This window comes from Crassostrea angulata, chromosome 6 (genome assembly GCF_025612915.1).
Source record: "Crassostrea angulata isolate pt1a10 chromosome 6, ASM2561291v2, whole genome shotgun sequence".
NCBI lineage: Eukaryota > Metazoa > Mollusca > Bivalvia > Ostreida > Ostreidae > Magallana > Magallana angulata.
This window is the reverse complement of record NC_069116.1, coordinates 37,475,979-37,500,946: the sequence shown is the minus strand read 5'-3', so window position 1 is coordinate 37,500,946 and position 24,968 is coordinate 37,475,979. Positions and strand designations below refer to the sequence as shown.

Here is a 24,968-nt window from a genome sequence, read left to right as displayed (position 1 = left end):
TTACTTCAGAGTTTTCCTTACAATAAAATCATAAAGCTATGTCACCATTGTGAATTGCTTCGTTGTAAGTTGATTTTTTAAACAAGTAACTGTAGAAATAATATAAAAAGCAAACTAAAAAACTTAGACCAAAGATTCGTAAATCGATATATGCTTATCATTCAATCGATGTTAAGCGCTGATTACATGTTTATTTTACACTAGTGCATTGATAAATCATTAATTTTTAACGTTGCGCTCGTGATTTTTTTATTTCGAACACTGAAGTGGGGGAAATGGGTTTTTTTTTTTAAATTCTTAATTTTTAAAAATAATTTTTACATGCATATTTATCTTTATTTACATCATTACGTATATATACATATTCAGATTAACATTTTTTTTGTCTTTGCAAATATGCACAATATTTTAAATGATTATAATAAAAGAAATATCTTGTTATAAATCTACTTAATTCCTGCACCCCCACCCCCCTCTTGAAGATTATCAAAGTATGCATACGTTAATGACTTGATCAATATCAGGGGTTTCAATGACTAATCGACTTACAAACAAACGAACAGTAGTGAAATAATCTGGAATGGGCCATGTCACTGATCAAATGAAGGTCAACTAAGCGTTGTGCAACAGCTCTTATACAGTTTGACAATCAAACTCTAATATAGGGGAAAACCTGCCTCATGCAGAGTATGACTGATATTGGAAACTTCAGATCCATAGAGAGCTTTCAAAATGCTGTTTACTGTCGCTCAGAGAAACAGAGACCCAATACATTTAAATGTCCGCAGACCAATGCGTCAGGCGGGGTTTCCCGCTTTTCCATCTGGTTAAAATTAGACGCAGGACTACATATATAACCCGAGCCGATGAACAGGTAAATCATACCTGACACTTTATGATAAGACTACTGAACAAAATGAACGATCACATCGTCAACAAGATTGAATGGATGTGTTCAGGGGATTCTTTATGGGTAAGGTTTGAAATCGACCTCATACGCGTGTGTCGAAAATTAAATAAGGCATTGTTTTGCTCAAATGAAAAATCTCAGTTCATATCTTCAAATTTTGCAAATGAATAAAAATAACTTCTGACGATTGCACAACAATATGAAATACTTATCTTTACACTCATTTTCCTTACCAATTGTTATTTTACCGTAAAAAATATATAACATTGAGTATTGACATTGCATGATTTACATTAATTTTGTTTTCAGGACTCCAACGTTACATGGAATACTGCTTATCCGGACCTGACTCCGTGCTTCCACAAGACTATACTCCGCTGGATACCATGTATTCTCCTATTGGTCCTATCCCCTCTAAGACTTTGGATATTGTCCTCTAAGGAAAGTTCAAGACAATCCCAGCCTATGTGCCATTCAGCGTTAAGTCTTGCCAAATATGTAAGTTTGCTCAGTACTGTAGATTCCTTATTTTCACACGAGTACTTAATTATTTAGATTCGCAATTCAAGTTTGCAACAACTCTCCAGAATACAAAATAGCGAACGGCGATTTTTTTTCATAGTTTCATTTAGTTTTTATCTGTCCAAAAAATGAAAGCGAACTTTTCAAATCAGCGAGATGTTCTTCTCGCGACTTTAGGCAAATATTATTCATCGCGTATAACTAGGAATCTAGCACTGTCGTTTACTGATTTTATTTTATCAAATTAAATTCAGTACCTAGTAATTTAACTAACAATATAAGGTTCATTAAGGACAATACATTAATTTTTTTAATTTGATTTGCTTTGTTTTAGGTCCTGTGCCTTGGTCTAGCTCTTTTCGCGTTCCTAGAATGTATAGAAACCGTGTTTGTGAATTCCCTGGCGGAGTCGATGTTGAAACCGGAATTTATCTCCCCAGCATTGACAGGAATTACTATGGTTAGTTCACACTGAACAATTAAGTAGACTCTCAAGAAATAAACTTTATAATTTGTCGTACATTATTAGTTTATGAAGGCCTCATTCAACCATTTGTGATTTTTGTGTTTGTGTTTCAGATGGTGGCTAACCACGTCATGTTAACAGAGCGGCGTCATCGAATGCAATCTTCTGGACTATTATTTGTTTACTGGTTTCTTACGACAGTTTGTCTTACTCTAAACCTCCAGTCTCAGATCAGAGGGTTATACGCTCAGGTGTTGCTCAGGTTTTCTTATCAAATGATAAATGTCTTTTTTAATAGATGAAAAAAAACGTAAAAATATTTTCTTTCTTCCCAAATTCTTAAGGAAATCGATAATAATTTAATTATAAAACAAAAGATATTGAAAATGTTGAAATTTTGCAATTCTTTAAAACCTAGATTGAATGAAATATATAAACACGTGTAATATTGGTGTATTGTTATAGGAGGAAATGAGCCTACATTTCAGCGCTTGCCTGCTGCCTCTACAACTCCTGTTGTCCATTGCCGAGCTTTTCCTCACTGGCTTTTTCATCGACAATTTTTCAAAGGATGACGGTTCCAAATCTAAGGTATGATGTCCCTAGATTCATACGTTCATGAAAAGTTGAAATATCGATTCTTTTTCAATCAATGAAATAATAACAGTCATTATACATACACAATTTATCGTTATAGAAATCGTGTCTTGAAAATAGCACCATCATGTCGGCGCTTGCATTTTCCTGGTTTACAAGGTAAGCAAAAAACAACAATGAAAAAATAAATATTTATAATTTGAAAAATGTCAAACTTCTCTAAGATATTTATTAAAGATTGTTGTATATTTTTTTAGAATTGTGAAAGACGCTTACAAGAGACCATTAGAGGCAAAGGATTTGATAGAACTTTCGGCTGACTTAAAATCAGAATCCACCGTCCCAGTTTTTGAGAAAGCTTGGCGTGATGATTCGATCCGACAGAAAAGGTGGATATTTCCTGTAAAAATTAAATACAAAAATATTAAGTTTATGTAATGAAGGGACTTGTCACAGCAATTTTTATATGTTTCAGAAGAACTGATGTAAACCAAAATATTTGCAGCGGGGACATAAAAGCATGCCTGTCTAGAGTTATTTTGAAGATCCACTTCTACGAGATATTCATCCACTTCCTAATAACCGTCCCAATATATCTATATAGTTTCATTGGCCCTCTGATATTTAGGTAGGCACAAGGCAGATTTTATTGTTTTATAAGTAAAGGAAATTGACATAGGTTTATGTGAATATATACCTTTATAGGCCAATTGTGCTTTGATATGTTATTATCAAACGTATAGAAACAAATATGAAATCAAATTCATTGTTATTTCTAGGAGTTTGATAAATTTTGCTGAAGATGCAGACGATTATCTTTGGCATGGAATTTTTCTTGCCTCTGCTTACTTCCTGTTCGGTGTTGTACAAACATTTCAAGACACTCACTCAGACCACGTAGGTCATATGCTTGGAATCAAAATCAGGACTTCAGTTTGTGGAGCCATATATAGAAAGGTACAACAGCAAGTAACAATATTATCGCAAAGTATTTCCAATTTTCCATTTTTTTTCATTTTCATACATCCATTCCTTTCTTGATTTTCTCTTTGTAGATGGCTAAACTTTCCAATAAAGCCAAGCAGGAATGCACTGTTGGCGAAATGGTCAACCTGATGTCAGATGACGCCACGAAAATTAATCACAGATCCATCTTTGAGCTGCACCTTCTGTTGCTTGGGCCTGTCCAGGCATGCATAGCGATGTACTTTTTGTACCAGGAACTGGGATCGTCTGCTCTAGTTGCATTTTTTCTCCTTGTAGTATTTGTTCCATTAATTGCTGTTATTGCAAAAGCTCAACACAAAATCAATGTAAGTTAAATTTATACCTTTACGTCTGCGAATGCATTTATCTAATATAGGCTCACATTACATGTATATAACTTTATTGTGCCTTACAGAAAGAAGGAAAGGATATAACGGATAAAAGAATGAAAGTTCTGAATGAAGTCTTCAATGGAATGAAGGTAAATCTCTCTCTCTCTCTCTCTCTCTCTCTCTCTCTCTCTCTCTCTCTCTCAAAAATTGAACACTGAAATCCGTTAAACATACTGGGTTTCAATATACATGCATTTGTATGAATTACAGGTATTGAAACTGTATGCATGGGAACCCTCATTTGGAGACAAAATTGGATCCATAAGATCGCAGGAAATTAACGAGAAGACAAAGAATAGATATCTAGACATAGTTAATATGTTCTGCTGGCAAATGTCCGAATTTCTGGTAAGAAAAAATTACATAACAATGTTTTTAATTTTTAATAAATTGGGTTTTTATTTCATCATACTGTTATTAACATTTGATGGTAGAATCCTTGATCATTTTTTAAAATATTTTTCTTTGCAGTTCACTTTTTCGATCTTTGCGGTGTACCTGTGGCTAGACGAGGGAAATGTTTTAACAACAAAAAAAATCTATTTCATAATGTCCATGATTTCAGCTTTCCGTGGTCCGCTTATGTATATGCCAATAGCCATTACCTCTCTTATCGAGGTGAGTGGGATGCATGCAAGATTAACATATTGCTTAAACTCCAAAACCAATAACAAGTCTTCCAAGTCGTCTATTATAGTATGCTGTTACAAATTACTGTTTAGAATATTTAAGCTTTTTTTAACGTTATACTACTTTCTATATTTATTGATGTTCTATCGTAATTTTTATTGTTTCACAGTTATCGGTTTCACTAAAAAGAATTGAAACATTTCTGAATCGTGAAGAAATTGACGAATCAGCCATCCAACACAGCGAAGACGCAAAGAAAGCCATAACAATGAAAGCTGCATCATTCACATGGAACAAAGCCGAAAGTCCTTCCTTAAGAAAGTAACTACAAAAGTTACATGATAAATTGATAATGTGATGTTAATTAAACTTAGAATGCTAGCTTCTTAATTAAATCTTTATTAAAATGTCTCTGCCGAATTTGACAATGTTAATGAAGGCTATAACTCTGTAAACTTGATATGACAGTATCGATGTGGATGTCTCTAATGGCGAACTGGTGGCAGTGATTGGTTCGGTTGGAGCCGGAAAATCTTCACTCATGTCAGCCGCTATTGGAGAAATGGAAAAAATCTCTGGAACTGTCGATGTCAAAGGTTCTGTAGCATTTGTGACCCAAGAAGCATGGATTCAAAATAATACCCTGAGAGAAAACATTCTGTTTGGTAGAAAAATGAATGTAAAGAACTATAGAAAAGCAGTAGAAGCATGTGCTTTACAAGCTGATCTTGACATTCTCCCTAAAGGAGATGAAACAGAAATAGGAGAAAAGGTATTGCAAATACTTGTACACACCAAATTTCGATCATCAGTGAGAGCAAATCTTTTGAGTGAAGTTAAAATTAACATTTATAGCGTTACTGTGCACTTGAAGTAAATGTATCTAAGAATGTAAGTATGAAATTTTAATTTGAAATTTTTTGTTCACAGGGTATTAATCTGAGCGGTGGACAGAAACAAAGAGTCAGTTTGGCGCGTGCAGTTTACGATGATGCTGACATTTACTTATTGGACGATCCACTCAGTGCTGTAGACGCTCGCGTAGGCAGACATCTATTTGATCAAGTGATAGGAAATAGGGGGCTTCTCAGAAATAAGGTTGGTTGGCATACTTTTCACTATTTTTATGATTTTTGTTAACACTGCAGTTTGACTAATGCTTACTTCTGACATTTATAGACCCGCGTTCTTGTTACCCATGCCATAAGCTTCTTACCATACGTGGATAGAGTCATCAGTTTGGTAAACGGAGAAGTATCAGAAGTCGGGACCTATACGGAACTAATGGAGAGAAATGGTGCTTTTGCTGAATTTGTACGAACCCACCTCCAGGAGGAATCGAGTTCTGACGATGAATCGACCGATGGAAGTACAAGACCCGCATCATTTGACAGACAGGTGTCAACAATCGATCATTTAAACACCAAAGAAGACACAGAAAACGAGGAAAGATGTAAAGATTCTAAATTCATCGAAGAAGAGTCTATTAATCTTGATGGGGTGAGTCAAGTCTCGAAAGAATATTGTTTGCTTACTTTCCTACAAACTGACTATTCATTTTTCCTTTTTCTGATGTGAATTGAATTTTAAAACGATGTGAATTTTGTAGGCAAAATGGTCCGCCTATAGTACTTATCTGAAAATCGTAGGGCCAGTCCTTTTAGTCATGTTTGCGGCGTGTCTTGCACTAAACGCTGCCGACTTTTACAAAAATTACTGGCTCAGTGAATGGGATTCAGACATCTCGGACAACAAAACAGAACTTAACTCAAGCGCTCAAGCCATTTCACAAGGATACAAAATAAAGGGCTTTGGACTCATTGGTCTGATCAACAGTAAGTACACACTCGTTATTCAGGGATTATACTCTATATGTACCAGGAAAATTGTTTCTGACCTTATTCCTGTGTTTTGCAGCTCTTTTAAACGTACTTGGGGAACTCTCTGTGATATTCATCGTGGTAACATCAGCCAAAAAGGTTCACCAGAAGACTTTGGCCGGTGTGATGAGAGCGCCTTTCAGTTTCTTTGAAAATACTCCAGTTGGCAGAATGGTCAATAGATTCTCAAAAGACATGGAATGTTTGGAACACTCTCTTCCGTGGGTTACCAAGAGCTTTATGCACACCTTCCCGCGGATCGTGTTCACTTTAATTGTCATCACGTCTGGGATGCCGACAATGGTCTACTTCTTGGTGCCGCTGTTCATCATGTATTTTTTGATACAGGTATATACACAATAATTTGACAGGATAAATTGGACAGCTAATTTTTGGCATTATTTTAAAAGACATTGAAAAGAAGCAAAATTTCTTTACTCATAGGGATGATACTCAAAGTCTTGCATTTTACTTTACATAAACTTCGAAGTTTCACATTATAGGCTGTGTATTTACACATACAAATAAAATTTACGTTTTTGTTTTCTTCCATTTGTAGAGATTATTTAGTGTTGCAGCATGTCAGTGCAGAAGAATGAACAAAGCGCTCAGATCCCCCCAGTTCTCTTTCTTCAGTGAATCTATCCAGGGAGCGACGACCATTCGAGCTTTCAACAAAACGTCTTTATTTGCGCAGGAGTGTGACCGTCGACGAGATGCGTATCACAAAGCTGAACTGACAACTCTTTCCTGTTACAGGTTTGTAAAGGATGCTTAGCTATATAATTTATTACTTTGAAGTAAAATAATAAGCTTGGTTGGAATAGTAATATAGTTTTCAAACCATTGGTCCTGATAACCAGAAGGGAACACAAAGGTATTCCACAGTTTATTTAACTGCAAAAAAACCCCAAAGTTTTAACATAATATTTAATTTCATTTCGTTAAATTTGAAAGAGGCAAAACTTTACTTAAATATTTTTGAGATGAAAATTATAATGTTTGCATGAAATTTAGGCAAACTATTGTTTACAATGTAGAAGAACTAGTTCGTAAAATGCTGTTGTCAAACACCATTGATATTCTCGTGAGTGATTCGTCAAAAAGGCAGTTATTACTCCTTGTTCATAAATATTTTGTATTTTGCAGGTGGTTGAACTTTCGTTTAGGATTTTTGGGAAATCTGTTGGTGTTCATCGCTTGCATGTTGGCTTGTTATCGTCGAGATGTTTTATCAAGCGGAATGATAGCTTTGATCATGACATATGCTGGCAATGTAAGTATCTTTTTCTTTTGCAATTGATGAAGCTATTGTATTATGACTTAAACTCGATTCATTTCAAATGAAAGTAAATTGTAACTCCATTTTCGTTTATAAGCTTCAATAGAATACTACAAAATACGTGTACTTTGCCTTCATCCTGTCATTGTCTATGAATCTTTATGTTTTAGGTAACAGATACATTAAGGTGGATTGTTTTTGCTTTCACGGAGATGGACACAAACATTATAACGGTCGAAAGAATCCAGGAATACATAAACCTTAAACCCGAAGCTGATTGGAGAATCAAAGAAACTGAACCTGCTTCTAATTGGCCTCAACGAGGTCACGTGAAGTTTTCCAATTTCAGTCTGAGGTACAGAGAGGATTTGGAATTGGTTCTGAAAGGAATTGATTGCGATATTACACCCGGGGAGAAGGTAAAAGATACAGTTAATCTTTCTGTCATTTTTTAAAAATATATTTACATTTATTTATTTCTATTATAAAATGGACTCCAAATTTGGCATACATATTTTGTTTTGGAAAAAATTAAATATTTGATAAAAAATAAAATATTTAATAACAATGTTTTACGAACATACATTCTATATATATTATATCTACATTAGGATAAATAGTAGTGTTTACGTCCATAAAGTTAGATTTATCGTTGTTTTTCAGATAGGAATCGTTGGAAGAACGGGGGCAGGAAAATCATCATTAACCCTGGCATTATTTCGAATTCTCGAAAAGGCTGGCGGAAGTATAATCATCGATGATGTAGACATATCAACCATTGGCTTGCACGACCTTCGTTCTAAGCTGACAATTATTCCCCAGGTATAAATTTACCGTCTGAGAAAATAATAAATAAATTTACTAAAAAAAATCCATACAAGTAATCACAACTTGTCTTTTATGTAATGCAGTACATGGACTCTGAATTACACAGAATTGATTTTTTCATTGTTTAGGATCCCGTGTTGTTTTCTGGTACATTACGAATGAACCTGGACCCGTTCAACTCTTTCTCTGACGATGATTTATGGGAAGCTTTGGAACATGCCCATCTAAAAAAATATGTGGAATCTCTCGAAGGTGGTCTTCTTTACGAATGCTCAGAGAGAGGAGAAAATCTCAGGTTTGTTAAACATTAATCTTACCAAATTGAAACGCAAGGTCTTTCCATCTTTGCTTGAATTAAATATACTTTTGAAAAAAATTACTTATTCATAATCTTGTGTATGTTGTTACAGTGTTGGACAGAGACAGTTGATATGCCTCGCACGCGCACTTCTGAAGAAGTCCAAGATATTGGTCCTAGATGAGGCTACAGCCGCTGTGGATCTGAAAACAGACAACCTGATACAGAACACTATACGGCGGGAGTTCTCTGATTGTACTATCCTCACTATAGCCCACAGACTTAACACTGTTTTGGACTACTCCAGGTAATTGAAATACTTACCAATCATCTGTGCAGTAAACCATTATATAATTTTGTACTTTTAAATTCTAATTCAAATCCTGCAGTAAATCATTCATTTTCATGTTGCAATAGCTTTTTATTGGAGTCCTTTAATTGTTTCCTGCTTAATACATGTATATTAATTAAACGTTTTTTTTCTTTTTTAGAATCATGGTACTAGATAAAGGCCAGATTAAAGAATTTGACAGTCCAGATGTTTTGTTAAAAGATGAAAACAGTATATTTCATTCAATGGCCAAAGCAGCTAATCTTGTGTAGATTAAGATGCTTCCTTGACATTTCATTACAATGTCTTAGATTGCAAAGATGCTTCATTGACATTTCATTACATTGTCTTAGATTGCAAAGACGCTTTCTTGACATTTCATTACATTGTCTTAGATTGCAAAGACGCTTTCTTGACATTTCATTACATTGTCTTATATTGCAAAGATGTTTCCATGACATTTCATTACCTTGTCTTATATTTTAAAGATGATTCCTTGACATTTCATTACATTGTCTTCAATTGCAAAGGTGCTTCCTTGAAATTTCATTACTTTGTCTTAGGTTGTACTTACAATCTACGAAAATAAGAAGTACAATCAACTATGAGCTACACACTATAATTATTTAGTGTTTATTGTTGTCATAAATTAGTGTGTGCATACATGTACATCAGTCTATACTTGGTGTCTATCCCTACCATTTTTGTGTTCATTGTGTTTTACAAAATGTGATATATACATATTCTATTCTAAATAGATTTTGTTAATAAAAGGATTTTTATATCTATGAACACGTGCGTTATCTTTGTAAATGAATGCTATATGGTTCCTCAAGCAGTTGTTCCATACATGTTTAAGTGCAAGAAAAAAGTCTACTCACTTTCTGCCGACCGTTTGTGGTAATGAAAGGGTCAATCTTTTCTACAAGTTCCAGCCTAAAACTCAATTACTTCGACAATTTAAATAACGAGATTTTTTTCGCAGACAAGTTTCTTACACACACATGTATTTGCTCTTTAATTACAGTGTAATTTAATACACCCTAATACAAATACTAAATCTTGTCATGTTAGAACCGGTACAAAACTCAATAAACCATGTGACAAAAATGTTTATTTCAGACAAAAATCTTTAAAATAAATTATAATCAAATAACAAACATTTGATTTTTAAATTGTTTAAATAATATCAACTAGGTAAAACATGTTTAAAATTAATGTTTGTATCACAATAGTGTATATGCAATAACACAAAGCAAGATGTATTGTACAGACTATTATCCTTTGATACAAAATGATGCTACTCTTACTAGTACTTCACTGCTTTTCTGACTCACACAGCTATCATAATTAATCAGTTTATTACAAAAATATACATACCTTATAACAAACATAACCATATTTATTGTTTTACTACATGAACACAACTCATTTTAAAGAGTTCTAATCGTTTTACGTTTACTTCTACAAGTACATTGTATATTTAACAAAAATGTCAATCTCGCTACTATCTCTGCTTCGAACTTAATTTCCATATTTGTTGACAGTTTTAATATGATAGCATTTCTAGATAACACACTGATAACATTACTTATCTGAAAAAAACCTTTTCATTTACTTTCTTGTTTATACCACATTACTTTCAAAAAATAGTAACTTATGGGAGAGATAATGCAATGATTGAGAATGAATTATAAAAATTATGGTATATTTTTTTGTTAAGACCTTAATGAGTCCAAAAAGAAAACCATCCAGCAACCCTTTAATGATTTGGTTTTTGGATTTATTTCCCGAAAAATATTTGTACGATTGAAAAGGACCTGGTCCTCTGTTTACAGAAATTGAATACATTCTGAAGACAAAACAGTGTCAAAAAGCTAATGAGCTTTCAGTTCAAATGTGAGCTTAATTCCTTTCCTTAATCTATCTTTTTTAACATTCATGTTAAACTTTAAACTCCGTTAAGGTTCTTTTTCTATTCTCTTGAGATGAAAGTTTGACCCAACTTTAAATCAAGATTTACTAAAAGTAATGTCTATTACCTCCTCGATAGAAACTTCTTGATGTATTTAAATAAAAAAAGTATTTCTGTAATTTAAGATAGGTTCACTGGATATAGAGATGAATGAAAGTGTTAAACATCTAAAAGCACCGAACACTGACCTTCGTAAATTTGGACAAAGGCCGCTAACACTATCATTCAATGACATCAGAAGCATAAACAAATTTTGCTCCAGAAATAATACAAGTACATATCATAATTTTTCATCACTCATACAAAATTATTGTACGATATTGAGATAAAATGTCATTTATTCATAGATCTCCATCTGTTTCGCAAAACCTCTGCTGTTCTTACATTAGCAAACTTATAGGAATTCAAGATAGTTTTTCAACTGTAACCAAACTACAAGACACCTCTCATTAATCGTCTCTTTTTACACATTGAGAATGGAACACTTTTTAAACTTCCATTTACTTTTGGAGCATTTGTTGTCTTCTGAAAGCAAACCATAACAAATTTTCTTTATCTCTTTATGTCTAATCAGGTTGACGGCATATATTTTCGATTCTGTAATTCAACACTCATTTACCAGTACATGTATATAATAGTGTCTTTGGCAACGATATATATATAAAAAAAACCCAGAACGATGTTTACTTTATATTGTCAATTCTTCATCAGTTTGTGATGACTTATTGTGATATGTTAATTAAACGGCATGGTAACTTAATAACCTCTGCTTTAGATTCACTGCTGAATTCATATACCATTTGACTACATGTACTTGGAGTGGAATTGTGCTGCTTTCTGCAGAGTGGTCTGTATATAAGTCCTCTCAACCTCTCGGACCTGTCTGTGTGACAAGGTGTATGGATTAATCTCCAAGACAATGTTTATTGTTCTGCTGTTCAGTTGTGTATCATCAATTGTATCGATGCCACTACATCCTTAGAAAATGAATAGGTCTTCCTTCTTTATTAGAAAGTTACAAAAATAGCTGTTGTAGTATGCATTGCATTTATTAGCCATCACATGTTGGATTCATTCTTTTATAAATTAGTATTTCTGAAACATACAAATATATGCATGATTGTATAATTGTGTTGCATGTTTTTAAACTCTTTGTTATCTCCCCTTATCATAAACATTTCATTCCCCGCTGTTCACCAAAAGAAATAATCTTAAGGCATGAGATGAGTTTTTCATCTTACATATCATAATCATGAATAAACTAATACAATAAAAATCAACATATTCTAGTGATGACCAATATTTTTCAAATTGAGAAAGCTGAAATTTTTTAACTGATGCATATTTTCTTTCTTTTGTATTTAAAACTTATATGATGCAGTAGCTCAACAAAATTTGAAATCTTATACAAGTACATCTACCAAGTATGATTCCCTCAATTTCTTACGGAAATTGATTGTACATTCAAAGCTCTGTAGAAACTAACAAGACTGAAATCTACACTGAAATCAACACAACGTCCACTGTATCAATTGGTCGAAACCTACAGCAACATAAGAAAAATCACAAAAGAAGATTATGAAGTTTTTCAATGTTTTATAAAAACTGTAAATATTTATATCTCAAAACTCTTTTACAAAGATTGGACAATTTTTACGCTGGGCCGCGCGTACTTTCCGCAACCCTTTGATAATTAAAAGTTTACTTTATTTCTATGGAAAACATTCAACACCACTTTAGTTTGATTTAAATTTAATGACATATTTAGATATACAATATGTATAAATAAACCCATTTAAAATGACAAAAACGCGATTGTCCACGAGCTCTTTGGACAACCCTCATACTAGTATATAATAGTGATTACAACAGGCAACCAAAATGTGAGTGTCATTTGTTGGGTTATAAGCGAGTTACAGAGTTTACAATTCTTCGTTATGTAAACAAAGCTTTTGTTTACATTTTGAATGTTGAAGTGAAAATTCCAGTTTTAGACCTAAATTGAATAAGAAGATAGACAAATTAGGTTGAAAAAGATTTTAATGGTATTTTGAACCTATGTAAACAAAAAACATGGCACGAGCCTTGTTTACACGACGAAGAACTGTGAGCCCTGTATCTTGCTTAAAACTCATCGACTGGCACCCAAATGTCACATGATCATTAGAAATACATTCCTAAAGTATTGTAAATAATAAAAAAACAGAAAAATAAAATTTGACCAAAATCATGACCATGCCCCTTTAATGATGGCAGAGCGATTTCAATTTTTATAATTTTCAAGTGGTTGTCATGTCATTCAGTTTATTTTACTCTGTTAAAGTTGTTATAATCCGATCAATATCTACTCAATATGATGTAATTTGCATGTAGAGTTTTAAATGAAGAAAATTAAATTTTTTAAAAGTCTATTTTTAGAAAAATACTCAATGAAAATATACATGTAATTATATATTTCATGAGAGTAGCGATCAGCTATTCCATTAAAACTTAATGCATATAAACATACTTGTAAATTCATATTTTCTGTAGGATTCTAGAACGAAGAAATGAATCATATAAAATAATAATTCATATATATATAAAAAGAATTTGTTGAAATACTTCACTTTGACAATGTTTTAAAACTTATTTATTAATAAGGATGGTCGTTACATTGCATGATTTAAAAAGACATACACCATGCAACATTAGAATGCTATGCAAAATGAAAATGTAACAAAAAGAAATTAGGAAATCTACTATTGAATTTGGTTATATTTAAATAAGGAATAAGGAATCATTCTTTGAGTATTATGAGGTGATAATTTCGGTCTGGGCGTGAACAAATCCAATAAAGCCCGAAGGGCTTTATGATAGATTTGATCACGCCCCGACCGGAATTATATTCAACGAATGATTCTTATTACTTATATTTATATAATTTTAAGCCATTGTACGATTAACTAATGTATTTAAATATAAATAAGCAAACCCAATTGGCGCCCCAATTTGTAGTTATAGGTTTTATAGTACAAAAGCGATACGTAGTGTTATCACAGGCAATGACACTGGAAAATGTAAATATATCAGTTTACTTCAGAGTTTTCCTTACAATAAAATCTTAAAGCTATGTCACCATTGTGAATTGCTTCGTTGTAAGTTGATTTTTTAAACAAGTAACTGTAGAAATAATATAAAAAGCAAACTAAAAAACTAAGATCAAAGATTCGTAAATCGATATATGCTTATCATTCAATCGATGATAAGCGCTGATTACATGTTTATTTTACACGAGTGCATTGATAAATCATTAATTTTTAACGTTGCGCTCGTGATTTTTTTATTTCGAACATTGGGGAGGGGGAAATGGGTTTTTTTTTTAAATAACTAATTTTTAAAAATAATTTTTACATGCATATTTATCTTTATTTACATCAATACGTATATATACATACTCAAATTGACATTTTCTTGTCTTTGCAAATATGCACAATATCTTAAATGATTATAATAAAAGAAATATTTTGTTTTAAATCTACTTAATTCCTGCACCCCCCACCCCCCTCACTTGAAGATTATCAAAGTATGCATACGTTAATGACTTGATCAATATCAGGGGTTTCAATGACTAATCTACTTACAAACAAACGAACAGAAGTGAAATAATCTGGAATGGGCCATGTCACTGATCAAATGAAGGTCAACTATGCGTTGTGCAACAGCTCTTATACAGTTTGACAATCAAACTCTAATATAGGGGAAAACCTGCCTCATGCAGAGTATAACTGATATTGGAAACTTCGGATCCATAGAGAGCTTTCGAAATGCTGTTTACTGTCGCTCAGAGAAACAGAGACCCAATACATTTAAATGTCCGCAGACACATGCGTCAGGCGGGGTTTCCCGCTTTTCCATCTGGTTAAAATTAGACGCAGGACTACATATATAACCCGAGCCGATGAACAGGTAAATCATACCTGACACTTTATGATAAGACTACTGAACAAAATGAACGATCACATCGTCAACAAGATTGAATGGATGTGTTCAGGGGATCCTTTATGGGTAAGGTTTGAAATCGACCTCATACGCGTGTGTCGAAAATTAAATAAGGCATTGTTTTGCTCAAATGAAAAATCTCAGTTCATATCTTCAAATTTTGCAAATGAATAAAAATAACTTCTGTCGATTGCACAACAATATGAAATACTTATCTTTACACTCATTTTCCTTACCAATTGTTATTTTACCGTAAAAAAAAATATAACATTGAGTATTGACATTGCATGATTTACATTAATTTTGTTTTCAGGACTCCAACGTTACATGGAATACTGCTTATCCGGACCTGACTCCGTGCTTCCACAAGACTATACTGCGCTGGATACCATGTATCCTGCTACTAGTCCTATCCCCTCTAAGACTTTGGATATTGTCCTCTAAGGAAAGTTCAAGACAATCCCAGCCTGTGTGCCATTCAGCGTTAAGTCTTGCCAAATATGTAAGTTTGCTCAGTACTGTAGATTCCTTATTTCACACGAGTACTTAATTATTTAAATTCGCGATTCAAGTTTGCAACAACTCTCCAGAATACAAAATAGCGAACCGCGATTTTTTTCATAGTTTCATTTAGTTTTTATCTGTCCAAAAAATGAAAGCGAACTTTTCAAATCAGCGAGATGTTCTTCTCGCGATTTTAGGCAAATATTATTCATCGCGTATAACTAGGAATCTAGCACTGTCGTTTACTGATTTTATTTTATCAAATTAAATTCAGTACCTAGTAATTTAACTAACAATATAAAGTTCATTAAGGACAATACATTGATTTTTTTAATTTGATTTGCTTTGTTTTAGGTCCTGTGCCTTGGTCTAGCTCTTTTCGCGTTCCTAGAATGTATAGAAACCGTGTTTGTGAATTCCCTGGCGGAGTCAATGTTGAAACCGGAATTTATCTCCCCAGCATTGACAGGAATTACTGTGGTTAGTTCACACTGAACAATTAAGAAGACTGTCAAGAAATAAACTTTATAATTTGTCGTACATTATTAGTTTATGTAGGCCTCATTCAACCATTTCTGATTTTTGTGTTTGTGTTTCAGATGGTGGCTAACCACGTCATGTTAACAGAGCGGCGTCATCGAATGCAATCTTCTGGACTATTATTTGTTTACTGGTTTCTTACGACAGTTTGTCTTACTCTAAACCTCCAGTCTCAGATCAGAGGATTATACAATCAGGTGTTGCTCAGGTTTTCTTATCAAACAATAAATGTATTTTTTAATAGATGAAAAAAAACGTAAAAATATTTAACTCTTTCTTCCCAAATTTTTAAGGAAATCGATAATAATTTAATTAAAAAACAAAAGATATTGAAAATGTTGAAATTTTGCAATTCTTTAAAACCTAGATTGAATAAAATATATAAACACGTGTAATATTGGTGTATTGTTACAGGAGGAAATGAGCCTACATTTCAGCGCTTGCCTTCTGCCTCTGCAACTCCTGTTGTCCATTGCCGAACTTTTCCTCACTGGCTTTTTCATCGACAATTTTCCAGAGGATGACGGTTCCAAATCTAAGGTATGATGTCCCTAGATTCATACGTTCATGAAAAGTTGAAATATCGATTCTTTTGCAATCAATGAAATAATAACAGTCATTATACATACACAATTTATCGTTATAGAAATCGTGTCTTGAAAATAGCCCCATCATGTCGGCGCTTGCATTTTCCTGGTTTACAAGGTAAGCAAAAAACAACAATGAAAAAATAAATATTTAGAATTTGAAAAATGTCAAACTTCTCTAAGATATTTATTAAAGATTGTTGTATATTTTTTTTTAGAATTGTGAAAGACGCTTACAAGAGACCATTAGAGGCAAAGGATTTGATAGAACTTTCGGCTGACTTAAAATCAGAATCCACCGTCCCAGTTTTTGAGAAAGCTTGGCGTGATGATTCGTTCCGACAGAAAAGGTGAATATTTCCTGTAAAAATTAAATTAAAAAAATATTAAGTTTATGTAATGAAAGGACTTGTCACACCAATTTTTATATGTTTCAGAAGAACTGATGTAAACCAAAATATTTGCAGCGGGAACATAAAAGCATGCCTGTCTAGAGTTATTTTGAAGATCCACTTCTACGAGATATTCATCCACTTCCTAATAACCGTCCCAATATATCTATATAGTTTCATTGGCCCTCTGATATTTAGGTAGGCACAAGTCAGATTTTATTGTTTTATAAGTAAAGGAAATTGACATAGGTTTATGTGAATATATACCTTTATAGGCCAATTGTGCTTTGATATGTTATTATCAAACGTATAGAAACAAATATGAAATCACAATTCATTGTTATTTCTAGGAGTTTGATAAATTTTGCTGAAGATGCAGACGACTATCTTTGGCATGGAATTTTTCTTGCCTCTGCTTACTTCTTGTTCGGTGTTGTACACACATTTCAAGACACTCACTCAGACCTCTTGGGTCATATGCTTGGAATCAAAATCAGGACTTCAATTTGTGGAGCCATATATAGAAAGGTACAACAGCAAGTAACAATATTATCGCAAAGTATTTCCAATTTTCCATTTTTTTTCATTTTCAAACATCCGTTCCTTTCTTGATTTTCTCTTTGTAGATGGCTAAACTTTCCAATAAAGCCAAGCAGGAATGCACTGTTGGCGAAATGGTCAACCTGATGTCAGATGACGCCACGAAAATTAATCACAGATCCATCTTTGAGCTGCACCTTCTGTTGCTTGGGCCTGTCCAGGCATGCATAGCGATGTACTTCTTGTACCAGGAACTGGGATCGGCTGCTCTAGTTGCATTTTTTCTCCTCGTAGTATTTGTTCCATTAATTGCTGTTATTGCAAAAGCTCAACACAAAATCAATGTAAGTTAAATTTATACCTTAACGTCTGCGAATGCATTTATCTAATATAGGCTCACATTTCAGGTATATAACTTTATTGTGCCTTACAGAAAGAAGGAAAGGATATAACGGATAAAAGAATGAAAGTTCTGAATGAAGTCTTCAATGGAATGAAGGTAAATCTCTCTCTCTCTCTCTCTCTCTCTCTCTCTCGCTCTAAAAAATTGAACACTGACATCCGTTAAACATACTGGGCTTCAATATACATGAATTTGTATGAATTGCAGGTATTGAAACTGTATGCATGGGAACCCTCATTTGGAGACAAAATTGGATCCATAAGATCGCAGGAAATTGACGAGAAGACAAAGAATAGATATCTAGACATAGTTAATATGTTCTGCTGGCAAATGTCCGAATTTCTGGTAAGAAAAAATTACATAACAATGTTTTTAATTTTTAATAAATTGGGTTTTTATTTCATCATACTGTTATTAACATTTGATGGTAGAATCCTTGATCAATTTTTTTGATATTTTTCTTTGCAGTTCACTTTTTCGATCTTTGCGGTGTACCTGTGGCTAGATGAGGGAAATGTTTTAACAACAAAGAAAATCTATTTCATAATGTCCATGATTTCAGCTTTCCGTGGTCCGCTTATGTATATGCCAATAGCCATTACCTCTCTTATCGAGGTGAGTGGGATGCATGCAAGATTAACATATTGCTTAAACTCCAAAACCAATCGCAAGTCTGTCAAGTCGTCTATTATAGTATGCTGTTACAAATTACTGTTTAGAATATTTAAGCTTCTTTTTAACGTTATACTACTTTCTATATTTATTGATTTTCGATCGTAATTTTTATTGTTTCACAGTTATCGGTTTCCCTAAAAAGAATTGAAACATTTCTGAATCGTGAAGAAATAGACGAATCAGCCATCCAACACAGCGCAGACGCAGACAAAGCCATAACAATGAAAGCTGCATCATTCACATGGAACAAAGCCAAAAGTCCTTCCTTAAAAAAGTAACGACAAAAGTTACATGATAAAGTGATAATGTGATGTTAATTAAACTTAGAATGCTAGCTTCTTAATTAAATCTTTATTAAGATGTCTCTGTCGAATTTGACAATGTTAATGAAGGCTATAACTTTGTAAACTTGATTTGACAGTATCGATGTGGATGTCTCTAATGGCGAACTGGTGGCAGTGATTGGTTCGGTTGGAGCCGGAAAATCTTCACTCATGTCAGCCGCTATTGGAGAAATGGAGAAAATCTCTGGAACTGTCGATGTCAAAGGTTCTGTAGCATTTGTGACCCAAGAAGCATGGATTCAAAATAATACCCTGAGAGAAAACATTCTGTTTGGAAGAAAAATGAATGTAAAGAACTATAGAAAAGCAGTAGAAGCATGTGCTTTACAAGCTGATCTTGACATTCTCCCTAAAGGAGATGAAACAGAAATAGGAGAAAAGGTATTGCAAATACTTGTACACACCAAATTTTGATCATCAGTGAGAGCAAATCTTTTGAGTGAAGTTAAAATTAACATTTTTAGCGTTACTGTGCACTTAAAGTAAATGTATCTAAGAATGTAAGTATTAAATTTTAATTTGAAATTTTTTGTTCACAGGGAATTAATCTGAGCGGTGGACAGAAACAAAGAGTCAGTTTGGCGCGTGCAGTTTACGATGATGCTGACATTTACTTATTGGACGATCCACTCAGTGCTGTAGACGCTCGCGTAGGCAGACATCTATTTGATCAAGTGATAGGAAATAGAGGGCTTCTCAGAAATAAGGTTGGTTTGTTTCAATTCAAAGGCATACTTTTCACTATTTTTATGATTTTTGTTAACACTGCAGTTTGACTAATGTTTACTTCTGACATTTATAGACCCGCGTTCTTGTTACCCATGCCATAAGCTTCTTACCATACGTGGATAGAGTCATCAGTTTGGTAAACGGAGAAGTATCAGAAGTCGGGACCTATACGGAACTAATGGAGAGAAATGGTGCTTTTGCTGAATTTGTACGAACCCACCTCCAGGAGGAATCGAGTTCTGACGATGAATCGACCGAAGGAAGTACTAGACCCGCATCATTTGACAGACAGGTGTCAACAATCGATCATTTAAACACCAAAGAAGACACAGAGAACGAGGAAAGATGTAAAGATTCTAAATTCATCGAAGACGAGTCTATTAATCTTGATGGGGTGAGTCAAGTCTCGAAAGAATATTGTTTGCTTACTTTCCTACAAACTGACTATTCATTTTTCCTTTTTCTGATGTGAATTGAATTTTAAAACGATGTGAATTTTGTAGGCAAAATGGTCCGCCTATAGTACTTATCTGAAAATCGTAGGGCCAGTCCTTTTAGTCATGTTTGCGGCGTGTCTTGCACTAAACGCTGCCGACTTTTACAAAAATTACTGGCTCAGTGAATGGGACTCAGACATCTCGGACAACAAAACAGAACTTAACTCAAGCGCTCAAGCCATTTCACAAGGATACAAAATAAAGGGCTTTGGACTCATTGGTCTGATCAACAGTAAGTACACACTCGTTATTCAGGGCTTACACTCTATATTTACCAGGAAAATTGTTTCTGACCTTATTCCTGTGTTTTGCAGCTCTTTTAAACGTACTTGGGGAACTCTCTGTGATATTCATCGTGGTAACATCAGCTAAAAAGGTTCACCAGAAGACTTTGGCCGGCGTGATGAGAGCGCCTTTCAGTTTCTTTGAAAATACACCAGTTGGCAGAATGGTCAATAGATTCTCAAAAGACATGCAATGTTTGGAAGACTCTCTTCCGTGGGTTACCAAGAGTTTTATGCACACCTTCCCTCGGATCGTGTTCACCTTAATTGTCATCACGTCTGGGATGCCGACAATGGTCTACTTCTTGGTGCCGCTGTTCATCATGTATTTTTTGATACAGGTATCAATAATTTGACAGGATAAATTGGTCGGTAAATTTTGGCATTATTTTTAAAGACAATGAAAAGAAGCAAATTTTCTTTACTCATAGGGATGATACTCAAAGTCTTGCATTTTACTTTACATAAACTTCGAAGTTTCACATTATAGGCTGTGTATTTACACATACAGATAAAATTTACGTTTTTGTTTTCTTCCATTTGTAGAGATTATTTAGTGTTGCAGCGTGTCAGTGCAGAAGAATGAACAAAGCGCTCAGATCCCCCCAGTTCTCTTTCTTCAGTGAATCTATACAGGGAGCGACGACCATTCGAGCTTTCAACAAAACATCTTTATTTGCGCATGAGAGTGACCGTCGACGAGATGCGTATCACAAAGCTGAACTGACAACTCTTTCCTGTTACAGGTTTGTAAAGGATGCTTAGCTATATAATTTATTACTTTGAAGTAAAATAATAAGCTTGGTTGGAATAGTAAAATATTTTTCAAATCATTAGTCCTGTAAACCAGAAGGGAACACAAAGGGAATCCACAGTTTATGTAACTGCAAAAAAACCAAGTTTTAACATAATATTTAATTTTGTTTCGTTAAATTTAAAAGAGGCAAAACTTTACTTAAATATTTTTGAGATGAAAATTATAATGTATGCATGAAATTTAGGCAAACTATTGTTTACAATGTAGAAGAACTAGTTCGTAAAATGCTGTGGTCAAAGAGCATTGATATTCTCGTCAGTGATTCGTCAAAAAGGCAGTTATTACTCCTTGTTCATAAATATTTTGTATTTTGCAGGTGGTTGAACTTTCGTTTAGGATTTTTGGGAAATCTGTTGGTGTTCATCGCTTGCGTGTTGTCTTGTTATCGTCGAGATGTTTTATCAAGCGGAATGATAGCTTTGATCATGACATATGCTGGCAATGTAAGTATCTTTTTCTTTTGCAATTGATGAAGCTATTGTATTATGACTTAAACTCGATTTATTACAAATGAAAGTAAATTGTCACTCCATTTTCGTTTTTAAGCTTCAATAAAATACTACAAAATACATGTACTCTGCCTTCATCCTGTCATTGTCTATGAATCTTTATGTTTTAGGTAACAGATACACTAAGGTGGATTGTTTTTGCTTTCACGGAGATGGACACAAACATTATAACGGTCGAAAGAATCCAGGAATACATAAACCTTAAACCCGAAGCTGATTGGAGAATCAAAGAAACTGAACCTGCTTCTAATTGGCCTCAACGAGGTCACGTGAAGTTTTCCAATTTCAGTCTGAGGTACAGAGAGGATTTGGACTTGGTTCTGAAAGGAATTGATTGCGATATTACACCCGGGGAGAAGGTAAAAGATACAGTTAATCTTTCTGTCATTTTTTAAATATATATTTACATTTATTTATTTCTATTATAAAATGGACTCCAAATTTGGCATACATATTTTGTTTGGAAAAAATAAAATATTTTATAAAAAATGAAATATTTAATAACAATGTTTTACGAACAGACATTCTATATTATATCTACATTAGGATAAATAGTAGTGTTTACGTCCATAAAGTTAGATTGATCGTTGTTTTTAAGATAGGAATCGTTGGAAGAACGGGAGCAGGAAAATCATCATTAACCCTGGCATTATTTCGAATTCTCGAAAAGGCTGGCGGAAGTATAATCATCGATGATGTAGACATATCAACCATTGGCTTGCACGACCTTCGTTCTAAGCTGACAATTATTCCCCAGGTATAAATTTACCGTCTGAGAAAATAATAAATAAAGAACTATATATGATAAGAGTTAAATTTGGCCCCCATAATTCGCCATTTTTTAAGTGTTTTGGATACAATTAAATGTTAACTAATTTTTTAGAAAGGTTTATATAAAATATATTTTTCATCTATTTATTTGATTTATTTGCACTCACTGGCAGTATATGACGTCAGAAGTGACGCCATTTCTATAATTGAATCAAAATCAGCCAAAAATTGACATTTTTCTTATCTATTTACGAATGGGAAATATAGAGCGCATGCTTGAACAAGGAAAATTTTGTTGTCACTTATTAGTCTTGGCTAGATACATCTCTGATTAAAATATTTTATTTGTTCAAGAATGCGCTCTATGTTTTCGGAAGGAAAAACTGCTTGAAAACAAGCTGTTTTACGCTAAAAATGCAAAAATGGCGGGAAAAGGTTGTCTTTACAATGTCATATTTCTAAATTGTGGGCACTTGAACCAAAATGAATATTATATAAACACATCACATATATATCTGTACTAAAAAAACAAAGAATGATAGTAAAATGATGATGTTCATTTTAGGGGGCCATTTTAGGCCCTTATCATATATAGTCCTTTGCTAAAAAGAATCCATACAAGGAATCACAACTTGTCTTTTATGTAATTCAGTACATGGACTCTGAATTACACAGAATTGATTTTTTCATTGTTTAGGATCCTGTGTTGTTTTCTGGTACATTACGAATGAACCTGGACCCGTTCAACTCTTTCTCTGACGAGGATTTATGGGAAGCTTTGGAACATGCCCATCTAAAAAAATATGTGGAATCTCTCGAAGGTGGTCTTCTTTACGAATGCTCGGAAAGAGGAGAAAATCTCAGGTTTGTTAAACATTAATCTAACCAAATTGAAATGCAAGGTCTTTCCATCTTTGCTTGAATTAAATATACTTTTGAAAAAAATTATTTATTCATATTCTTGTGTATGTTGTTACAGTGTTGGACAGAGACAGTTGATCTGCCTCGCGCGCGCACTTCTGAAGAAGTCCAAGATATTGGTCCTAGATGAGGCTACAGCCGCCGTGGATCTGAAAACAGACAACTTGATACAGAACACTATACGGCGGGAGTTCTCTGATTGTACTATCCTCACTATAGCCCACAGACTTAACACTGTATTAGACTACTCCAGGTAATTGAAATACTTACCGATCATCTGTGCAGTAAACCATTATATAATTTTGTACTTTTACATTCAAATTCAAATCCCGCAGTAAATCATCCATTTTCCTGTTGCAATAGCTTTTTATTGGAGTCCTTTAATTGTTTCCTGCTTAATACATGTATATTAATTAAACGTTTTTTTTTCTTTTTTAGAATCATGGTACTAGATAAAGGCCAGATTAAAGAATTTGACAGTCCAGATGTTTTGTTAAAAGATGAAAACAGTATATTTCATTCAATGGCCAAAGCAGCTAATCTTGTGTAGATTAAGATGCTTCCTTGACATTTCATTACAATGTCTTAGATTGCAAAGATGCTTCATTGACATTTCATTACATTGTCTTAGATTGCAAAGACGCTTCCTTGACATTTCATTACATTGTCTCAGATTGCAAAGATGTTTGTTTGACATTTCTTTCCATTGTCCTATATTGCAAAGATGTTTCCATGACATTTCATTACCTTGTCTTATATTTCAAAGATGATTCCTTGACATTTCATTACATTGTCTTCAATTGCAAAGGTGCTTCCTTGAAATTTCATTACTTTGTCTTAGGTTGTACTTACAATCTACGAAAATAAGAAGTACAATCAACTATGAGCTACACACTATAATTATTTAGTGTTTATTGTTGTCATAAAATAGTGTGTGCATACATGTACATCAGTCTATACTTGGTGTCTATCTCTACCATTTTTGTGTTCATTGTGTTTTACAAAATTTGATATATACATATTCTAAATAGAGTTTGTTAATAAAAGGATTTTTATATCTATGAACACGTGCTTTATCTTTGTAAATGAATGCTATATGGTTCCTCAAGCAGTTGTTCCCTACATGTTTAAGTGCAAGAAAAAAGTCTATTCACTTTCTGCCGACCGTTTGTGGTAATGAAAGGGGGGAATCTTTTTACAAGTTCCAGCCTAAAACTCAATTACTTCGACAATTTAAATAACGAGATTTTTTTTGCAGACTAGTTTCTTACACATACATGTATTTGCTCTTTAATTACAGTCCATACAGTGTTATTTAATACACCCTAATACAAATACTAACTCTGGTCATGTTAGAACCGGTAAAAAACTCAATA

At 33.6% G+C, this 24,968-nt stretch overlaps 2 protein-coding genes across 3 annotated transcripts; both read left to right on the top strand.

The window, feature by feature from the left end:
• Positions 1-858: 858 nt before the first annotated feature.
• LOC128189435 (multidrug resistance-associated protein 1-like) lies at positions 859-9,909 on the top strand. 2 transcript variants are annotated; one of them, XM_052861045.1, is made up of 26 exons: positions 859-973; positions 1,220-1,408; positions 1,767-1,892; positions 2,012-2,149; positions 2,364-2,489; positions 2,596-2,654; positions 2,753-2,884; positions 3,001-3,123; positions 3,275-3,452; positions 3,551-3,808; positions 3,898-3,963; positions 4,085-4,222; positions 4,346-4,492; positions 4,674-4,825; positions 4,973-5,276; positions 5,435-5,602; positions 5,684-6,004; positions 6,114-6,339; positions 6,422-6,732; positions 6,944-7,143; positions 7,534-7,660; positions 7,837-8,085; positions 8,330-8,488; positions 8,623-8,789; positions 8,905-9,099; positions 9,284-9,909. In XM_052861045.1, exons 1-26 carry the CDS (start codon positions 896-898, stop codon positions 9,393-9,395), a joined length of 4,449 nt encoding a protein of 1,482 aa, XP_052717005.1. In that variant the 5' UTR covers positions 859-895; the 3' UTR covers positions 9,396-9,909. The 2 variants fall into 2 exon arrangements, with proteins under 2 accessions (XP_052717005.1, XP_052717004.1); XM_052861044.1 differs by having other exon boundaries at positions 2,971-3,123.
• A 5,169-nt stretch (positions 9,910-15,078) lies between these two features.
• On the top strand, positions 15,079-24,606 carry LOC128187237 (multidrug resistance-associated protein 1-like). Its single transcript, XM_052857529.1, has 26 exons — positions 15,079-15,145; positions 15,393-15,581; positions 15,938-16,063; positions 16,183-16,320; positions 16,538-16,663; positions 16,770-16,828; positions 16,929-17,060; positions 17,148-17,300; positions 17,453-17,630; positions 17,729-17,986; positions 18,076-18,141; positions 18,253-18,390; positions 18,514-18,660; positions 18,843-18,994; positions 19,142-19,445; positions 19,604-19,771; positions 19,867-20,187; positions 20,297-20,522; positions 20,605-20,915; positions 21,121-21,320; positions 21,708-21,834; positions 22,011-22,259; positions 22,499-22,657; positions 23,369-23,535; positions 23,651-23,845; positions 24,031-24,606. The coding sequence occupies exons 1-26, from the start codon at positions 15,089-15,091 to the stop codon at positions 24,140-24,142; spliced, it is 4,458 nt and encodes a 1,485-aa protein (XP_052713489.1). The 5' UTR covers positions 15,079-15,088; the 3' UTR covers positions 24,143-24,606.
• The last annotated feature ends 362 nt before the right edge of the window (positions 24,607-24,968 follow it).